The sequence below is a fragment of the Austrofundulus limnaeus genome, unplaced genomic scaffold, assembly GCF_001266775.1.
Source record: "Austrofundulus limnaeus strain Quisiro unplaced genomic scaffold, Austrofundulus_limnaeus-1.0 Scaffold0, whole genome shotgun sequence".
Taxonomy (NCBI): domain Eukaryota; kingdom Metazoa; phylum Chordata; class Actinopteri; order Cyprinodontiformes; family Rivulidae; genus Austrofundulus; species Austrofundulus limnaeus.
The window spans coordinates 10839123-10848205 of NW_013952402.1; the positions used below are offsets into that span (position 1 = coordinate 10839123).

The window sequence follows — 9083 nt, forward strand, 5'->3', positions numbered from 1 at the left end:
GTACCAAATTTATTTATTTTTTGTATCTTTTTTTCTTCAATGTTAACTGTTTTGAATGGAAAAAGTAGCCTGTTTTTTTAACCTCTTTTTAATATAAGAGTCGGCATGGTTTTGGCTAATTTTACTCTCAAGAAACGGTTAATTAAAAAAACATTTTGAAAATAACACCTCAGGAATCGAGGATGTAAAAATTGTCCAAAGAATATTTATACTGGAAGCCTTTTTTATTTTTCAAATTATTAAAAATAAAATGATGGATCTATTAAAAAAGTGAGTTATTAGGCTGATATCATCATTATTTATGTTAAATCAGAAGCTAAACTGTGACTCACACCTGAGTGGGTTCTTACGAAGCAACACTATTCATGTGCCGAGGCCTCCTGCTGCAGATCCAATCACAGTAAGATATATTTTCCTTTTTTTTTCTCAGTTGGTGGTTTAACTCTTCACAGGCTGTCAAGAACTATCTTGTCAAAAGAAGAAATCCCTCCGCCGCTTAAAGCCCGCTCGGAAGGAGCATCTTGTTCATTTAAAAAGGCAAAACTCACAGGGCAGAGTCAGATAAGGTGCAGTCGGTAGTTCAGACTAAAATGTTTAAGTGAGCCCAGCAAATGGCTGTCATTTCTTAATGCAACAACCTCTTAGTGCCCGAGAACAAAACGCTAATTTCAGCACGTTGTCATTAAAGGCATTTCGTCAGGACGGGGAGCAGACTGTGGAAGAGAGACCCAGTTCTGTACCAACCAAAGAGGGAGCAAAGGTTGTTGTATTTAGATTACCTTTTATGAGCAAAATAACATTTTTCACACTCGCAACCTGTTAGGAATGGATGTGTGTGGTGGTGGGAGTGGGGGTGAGGTGGATGGGTGAGAGGGAACCCGTCAAATGGAAAAAAACAGAAATGCTTTTTTTWAAAAAAGCAAAAAGTTAGAGCAACTAGTGCTGAGTTCACGCCGTTAATGACGTGTTTGTTGTGGCTTGTGGTTTTGTGAGAACTGGCTGACCCCTCGCAGACCTTCTCTGGAGGTCAGCCTCCTTCAGCCGCGCTGAAAGCCACAACACATTAAACACCAAAGACCAAAGCCGACGCTGCCCGTTACGCCGCGATTAGCTGTTTTAGCACGACCGCTCAAGTTTTATTGGGGGATAAAAGTGAAGTAAGGCGTTTGAATGATGAAATAACAGATTTTTCTTTAAATCAGCAAGTGTCAAARAGGGACTAGATTATTTGATGCAGATTCTTTCGTCAAACGGAGGCAGTTCAGTCATGATGGACGCCATGGTCCTGCTGCTGGACTCACACGTACCGGGAACTTTTTACCGCTTTTACATCAGCCAGAAATGTCACAAAGAAGTTAAATTAATTAACACTTTAGAGAAAAAATATGCTTATTTTAATAAAAAGAAAATAATTATTTCAGCTCTTTTTTAAATACCGATTTCAAATCAGTGAACTTTAAGTGTTTTACATTAATTTTTTATATAAAACCTCATTATTTTTATTTTCTGTAAGATAAAAATAATTATTTGCATCACTGATACAAACTGTAATTTATAGTGTAGGTTTTCAAGGTTGATTTAAACAGAATTGAACATTTAAAACACTCAACCCTGCAGGATTATTTTGGTGTCACGTAAAAATAAATTCTTATTATTTTTTTCTTTGCTGTCTGACAAAGCAAGAGGTACTAAAGGATTACAACATGATTATCTCAAGGTCAAAGGGGGTGTTGGTTTAGGTTTTAAAAAGAAGAAAACACAAAGAGAAAATTTGGGTTTATGTGAGACAATAATTCTCTCGTCCGTTCTTTGTATGATCCAGTTTACAACAAACACACTGGCGTGAGGTCCAAACAGTACCTGAGTTTCAGACAGGTTGAGCTGACGGGCCAGTTCTGTCCGCTCTCTTCCAACCACATACTGGCACCTCTGAAACTCCATCTCCAAACGGTAGAGCTGCTCTGCGGTGAAGGACGTGCGGGTCCGTTTGGGTCGGTCCAAATCCAAACCTTTTGGCAAAATGATCTCTCGGATTGAACCTTTAGCATCTGTGGGACAGAGCAATTATTCAGAATACAACATATTCCCAAGAATAAACAAGCTTCTCTTATTCTTATTCCTATTATTATTTTTATTCTTATTATTCATTTTATTATTACTCTCATTTTTGTTATTGTTCTTATTTTTTTCTTTATTATACAAACTGGTGTTAGTGGCAACACTTTGTTAAAATATGTGCAGTAAAATTGGCTTGAAAGTATAAAGCAGATGCAAAAAAATGTATTAACATAAGTGACAGAATATAATAAAAAATTGCAAGGACACAAAATTAAATTAAAGGTGCACATATATTAAAAGCAAAACTTGTATTGATCTGTATTGTAAATGAATTACAGGGAGTTTGAGTTTACAAATGTTTTTTTTGTTTTGTTTTCAAATGAAAGCAATAAATTAAATCTTGCAAAAATCACCACTAACCAGCATCTTATAAGTATGTTATTAATAAATAAAACAATCCAAATTATGCTTGTGCTGCACTGAAAAAAATCATTTTTTGTCATGAAGAACACACAACCTCAATAAAAAAAGATTGTGTTCATATCTGGTTTGCACACACACTCAGTGTGTAARACACTTTACATGAAGTATTTCCCAACATTAAAAATATGCAAACTGCTACATTTTCTTCTGCTGAAATTGATAGTGATGCTAATATTTATTGAAAATTAAATGCAGTACATGTTGTATAACGTCTGAGCTAAAGTTCATTGTCCTTATGATAAAATGTAAAACAATTACATTTAATTACTAATACATAAAATAAAATGGTTTATTAATTTAATTTTTACAATTAATTAGCATCATATTAATTATTTTTAATCATAAAAGTCTGAAATGTGTTGAAGATTAAGTTACCATAACAAAACAAGAAAATGTGCCTTTTTAATTGTTTTACTTTATTCTGCTACTATAAAACAAAAAAATGTAAAAAAAAAAAGAAAAGAAATAATCTTAAGCATTATTTATTTTAAATGTTAGAGATTAAATAGAATTGTAATATTTGTAAATAATTTTATATATTTTTTGTATATATATATACAACTGCACTTGAATTAATTTGTCTTTACAGCTTTGTGTATGTTTAAGGTAAGAAAAATCTCTAAAATATTTTACAGACTACATTTGTTCAGATTAAACCTTTAAAACTCTGAACTCAGACGATCAAAGCTCTAAAGAGAAAAAAAACTCAAGCTTTACCTCGGACAAGAATCCTCCGGCAGTAGTCCGGGTCCCCCGCGCTCCCCCTGTTCTTCTCGCAGTTCTCGATGGTCCCAGAAGAGGAAAAGGAGTCCTGCTGTTCCTTCAGGAAGCTTTTCGACAAGCTGCCCTGGGAATCTTTGCCGTCCTTCCCTTCCTTTATTCCGTTCTTCAGCACCATGGCTTCGGTTTCTTGGTTGTACCTGACCTCCATGCTCAGTTTATCCTCTCAGACTTGCGGCTCTGCCGCCTCTGTTTTTCCTTTTGTCAGGTGAAAGAAAAGGAGATTACAGAGAATGCCGTACTGGGGATCGTCTGAACGGTGTAAGTTTTCGTTTCAAAACAGCACCTTTCAACAAACCAGAGTCAGCTACCTAATGTTTGCTAAAATACTTTGTCACCCCACCACGGAGCCTTATTGTCACTGACCAAACTCCCTTGCCCAATGATCATGGACTTCTCAGTGAAACTCAACAGTAATTCAATGCACCCCTTTCCTCGTTACATAGACATCGTGCTGATAGATGATCTCCAAATAATCATAGCCATGGATGCGCACTCGCTGTTTCAACTGATTACGGTAATTTTGCTGCCTCCACATTTGCGTAACCTCATGAATATACTAAATTGTTTGTGGAAATAGATCAGGTCTTGATAGAGGGGTTTGCTCGTCCCGTCCCCCTCAGTTTGCCTGCTCTCAGCCCATGGAATCAAGACAAATGATTGGTCTTGTCTTGCAACCAAGCCTTCCTGCACGCACACAATCACAGAGGTACGAGTCTTCCAGAGACGAAAAAAGTTCCCAGGTGCTTCATTCCTCCATCTGCAGAATGCGGGCAGACATTTTCCCCCTGACTTTAAGCAGCTCACCTGATTGCCGCAGCATGTCAGCGAACTTTGATCCTGTTTTTCCTTTTGGCAATCAGCGCAACTCTGCAATGTGTAGATCTCACCACTATGCTATTGGAGGAACTGGGAGAGAGTCAGAGGAGGAGAGAGAGAGAGAGAGATGGGGGAAGACGGAGAGAGAGCTAAGTGAAAAGGATAACTAACAAATCCTCATCGAGCAAAATTTATGAAGGCGATGACAACCCAGCTTGTTCCAGCAGAGCAGTGATGTCGGCGTGCTCCGCAGCTCGAATTCTGTTCAACTTTCCTCTTTCTCCTCCATCTTCCTGTGTTCAGTCAGAAAGCAAYGCGGTGAGGTCCCAGCTGTTAATGTCTCCACTTCACTATTTTAACAATTGCACCCCAGCAGCTATGCTCAGCGCTCATAATCTTAACCTGCATATTTTAACAAGACAAAAAAAGACAAAAAAAAGGATGGGGGAAGGGGTGGGGGGGCAAAACTTGTCATTAGTGCTTAGGCTGTCTTCACTCTCTAGCTCACACGCATACCCCTGGAATGGCCCCTGCCTCTCTCCACCACTCGCCCTCCAGCCCACTAAACCACCCACCCAACCGCCAACTCTTAGCTATTTTCATTGTCAGTGCAACAATATCTCTGAACACAGCAGTGGCCAGTAATCCAATAAGACCATTGATTAGGCCACAATGATTCAATTCAAACCGGTGGCCTAGTGCAAGGAACAGTCTCTGGCCCTTCTTGTCACCTTAGCTGGCCAGAAGCCCTCTTCAAGCTGCACCGCTCCTTGAGTGCCATTCAYGCCTTTATGGGAAACAGAGAGGAAAAGGAGTGAAAGATGGCAATTATCTAATTGGACTATTAACAAACAAATCTGCAGTGTGGCTGCCCGGCAGCAGTCTCGAGGTGGATTTGAGGGCTGCATGTTGGACTAACTTTATTCACTCCGTGTTTGGGGGGCTGCTGTGTGGAGTGGGACAGTGTCCATTGTTCGAGGGAGGTAAAAAGGAGGCTAAAAAGGGAGTGACTGAAGAGAACTCCGGCTTTGCAAGCTGCGGTGCAGGGCTTCCAGCCTGGGAAAGAGATTGAGGTTACAGCATCTTTGCCTCTCAAAGGTGTACAATAATTAGGAAGGAGAACAGACGCTACATCCACAAAGTTGCATGTTGTTAATGCATGCAAGAAATGTGTTTTACAAAGAAATACACAATATACTTACATAGAGAAAAATAATATAACTATAAATACAACACTATCAGAAATAAGAATTTTCCTTTTTTTTTTGTTTTGTTTCTTGCATTTGTGGATAAAAGCTTCCATTTGTAGACGCAGAAAACACTGAGACCTATGTATTCTGTCATAACACATCAATCATAATGTTTGAATATTTACTCCACAGTGTTTATGTCTGATGAGGAAAATTCATGCTTGAAAGCAGTGAAAACGCAGCCAGATCAACTGATAAAGGCTATGATCTAATAAATTATTGAGCTACAACAGTTGCCATCAAAAACACAGTAAAACAAAAACAGTTACAWTAATACCAAATATGCATTAGATGGCAATTTTATAACCTGCTTCATGTTGTTTATCTAACAACATCACTACATTATATGATGTGTTAGACTGATCTCCCAAAAAAAAAAAAAGGTTTTTTTCAATCTACAAACACCAACAGTTGAAAACAGCTTTAAATCTCCACATAAATAAAGGTAAAAGGTGCTGCATTTGTTGGTGAAATTAGAAGCCAACATGTTGACCAGTCTTAAGGGAGATGTGCTTTAAGTGTTTGCTGTGATGTCATTAGACAGACTGAACATAACAGTCTCATGGTGTCAAGCTGTTGCACCTGGGCTGAGTGACCATGTTCAGTGTGTTCACATAAAACAGTGAGACAGTGATTTTTATTTTAATTTATTTTTTAGTCTAAGTCAGGTCGATGGAATATAACAAAATGAGTTTTATTTCGAAGAAGAACTTTACAAAAACTTTTATTGTTTTTTATGTGGACAGGAAGTATGAAGCTTTATTAGAGATGAGAGCTTATTTTTCTGCATGACCACWATTAATGTTTGCCCTAGAAACCAAAAAAATACCACACTGAATAACTTATTATTGCCTTTTTCACACCTGTCTTGTTCTATTCTTATCCTGTCCCCGTACATTTAGATCATGTGCTGAACTGATTAATAACTTAATGAAAACTGTAAACGACTTAAAAAACTGCATTTGTTCTAGGAAAATATTTAGCCAAGTATTACCTTTCTCTGTATCTTTGTATGTTTATAATGTGGATGTTCCTGACACCTAGTGTCGCAATATGGTCATTTAAATTTTTTGTTAAAATGTGATAGACTGTATGTATTAGAATATCATGAAAAAGTGTATTTCAGTAATTCCATTTAAAAAGTGAAACTTGTGTATTGTATTTATTCATTACACACAGACTGATGTATTTCAAATGTTATTTTTTTATTTTGATGATTAGAACTGACAACTAATGACAACCCCAATTTCAGTATCTCAGAAATTTTGAATATTATGTAAGACCAATACAAAAAAATAATTTTTAGAAATGTCAGCTAACTGAAAAGTACGAACATGTACAACTCTAAATACTTAGTCGGGGCTCCTTTTGCCTGGATTACTGCAGCAAAGCAGCGTGGTATGGAGTSGATCAGTCTGTRGCWCTGCTCAGGTGTTATGATAGCCCAGGTTGCTCTAATAGTGGCTTTTAGCTCTTCTGAATTGTTGGGTCTGGTGTATCACATCTTCTTCTTCACRATACTCCATWGATTTCCTATGAAGTTAAGGTCAGGTGAGTTTACTGGCCAGTTAAAAACAGGGATGCCATGGTCCTTAAACCAGGTACTGGTAGCTTTGGCACTGTGTGCAGGAGTCAAGTCCTGTTGGAAAATGAAATCTGCATCTCCATRAAGTAGTTCAGCAGCAGGAAGCAGGAAGTGCTCTAAAACTTCCTGGTAGACGGCTGTGTTGACCTTGGACCTCAGAAAACACARYRGACCAACACCAGCAGMTGACATGGACCCAAACCATCACTGACTGTGGAAATTTTACACTGGACCTCGAGCAACGTGGATTCTGTCTCTCCTCTCTTTCTCCAGACTCTGGACCTTGATTTCTAAAGGACATGCTAAATTTAACTATCATCAGAGAACATAATGTTAAACCACTCAGCAGCAGTCCAGTCCTTTTTGTCCACTCTTTGTGAATGTCCCCCACATCTTTGAAGATGTTTTGTTTCACAATCTTCTCCAGGGTGTGGTYATCCCCATTGCTTGTACACTTTTTTCTACCACATCTTTTCCTTCCCTTCACCTCTCAATGAATGTGCTTTAACACAGAGCTCTGTGAACAGCCAGCCTCTATGGTGAAGGCATGGTACAGCTCTGTAAAACATGGTGGACGCAGTGTGATGGCTTGGGCAGGCGTGGCTGCCCGTGGCACTGGGTCACAGTTTATTGATGATGTGACACAGGACAGAAGCAGCTGGATGAATTCTGAGATATTCAGAGACATACTGTCTGCTCTAAAGTTGCTATGATGATTGTGAGTCGACGCCCTGTATGGTAACCATTTTTGCTCCTCTATCTTGTCATAGATGCTAYCAGTGGACAGGCTCACTCTAGTGAATGTTTAACTCTATGTCATGCACTTAGTATCTTTCTGTTGCAGTCTGAGAATGTTGGAGGGATCCATGGATTTGGAACTTTCCTAAACTTGTTTTATTAATTTAATTTTTGTGTCGTACTACCTGTTTGTACTAAATGCTTCTACTCCATACAGTTTGTTTGATCAGAAGCTTAATTAATAAAGGAAAAATAAATACAGACTGGACCAAGTCAAGCAACCCAAAATCAGAACATTTATCATTTCCACCAGAACCCAATATCTTCCTTATTGTGAAGAGCTCTTAATCTTAGTTTGAACAAAATTAGCTCAAATTTGTCTGAATAAAGAAGCTAGCAGCTAGTTTGAGTGTTTAGATGGCTGCTGCCATAAAACAGATTCAGTTCAGTTAAATGTGTAAATTTACACATTTACATCAATTTTGCGTTACATCATTAAGCAGAAATACAATATTCCTGCTCTGGGCTGCACCAGAAGTGCAGTGCTACAGCTAACTGCTGCTAMTTGCAAATATCCACAGAGTTCTAGATACTTTAAATAATAATGGCTCATGAAACAGGTGCACAAAATAGTGTTACATGAACTATTGTAAAATTTTAAGAGGGCTAGTGGTGCAATTGCAYACAGTATATTTTTATGGAAGTGATTGTTTCAGCTGATGTAAATTTATAAGAAATAAACTTTTTGTAACAAAGTTTGAGCATAGCTTCACAATCCTTTGAAATAAGGAGATGAGTTCAAACTTTTGATTGGTTCTGCCTGTTTGTTGCAGAGGCTACACAAAACAAAGTAGCTTTTTTTGAATAGCAAGTTGTAATGTTGAGATGGTACTACACTAGCACCAAAAACTGCTTTAGTACACTAAAAAAATAAATCATTGTTCTGACTAAGTTTTGCCCACTAGCCAGGGTAATTTTAATCACTTCCTCAAAAGGTCCCAGTTTTAGTTCTTTCAGAGATGGTGGGGGGAGCAGTTCCTTATTTGTTCCTCAAAATGACACCGGAGCATCCACTGACATCCCAGTGTTCCACATCACAGTTTGTACTTGTTGTAACCATTTCATTTATGAGAATCTGTGTGACCTTATACATTCATATTATAAATGGGATGCATTTTATCCAGAAATTCCCAAACTCTAACAAACAGTAATCCATGATCAAACCCTTAAAATCAGTCTTCTTACCTTTAAAGAGCCTTTGACGTCACATTGCTGTATATACTGTATTAGGGGGGAAAATTCCCATTGCTGAGATGAACAGATACTCGTGCGCATGGTAAGAGAAAGCTATTATAAAGAGAAATGCCTGC

At 38.0% G+C, this 9083-nt stretch overlaps 1 protein-coding gene across 2 annotated transcripts in view; it reads right to left on the bottom strand.

The window, feature by feature from the left end:
- vax1 (ventral anterior homeobox 1) overlaps positions 1 to 4648 on the bottom strand; it is an 8231-nt gene extending 3583 nt beyond the window's left edge. The window contains exons 1-3 of one of the 2 annotated variants that reach the window (XM_014002893.1): positions 4129 to 4648; positions 3259 to 3519; positions 1861 to 2048 (exon numbers count right to left, since the gene is read on the bottom strand). In XM_014002893.1, the coding sequence (XP_013858347.1) occupies positions 1861 to 2048; positions 3259 to 3472 (402 nt within the window). In that variant the 5' untranslated portion in view covers positions 3473 to 3519; positions 4129 to 4648. The other variant, XM_014002886.1, reaches the window with a different exon arrangement.
- Between the last annotated feature and the right edge of the window lie 4435 nt (positions 4649 to 9083).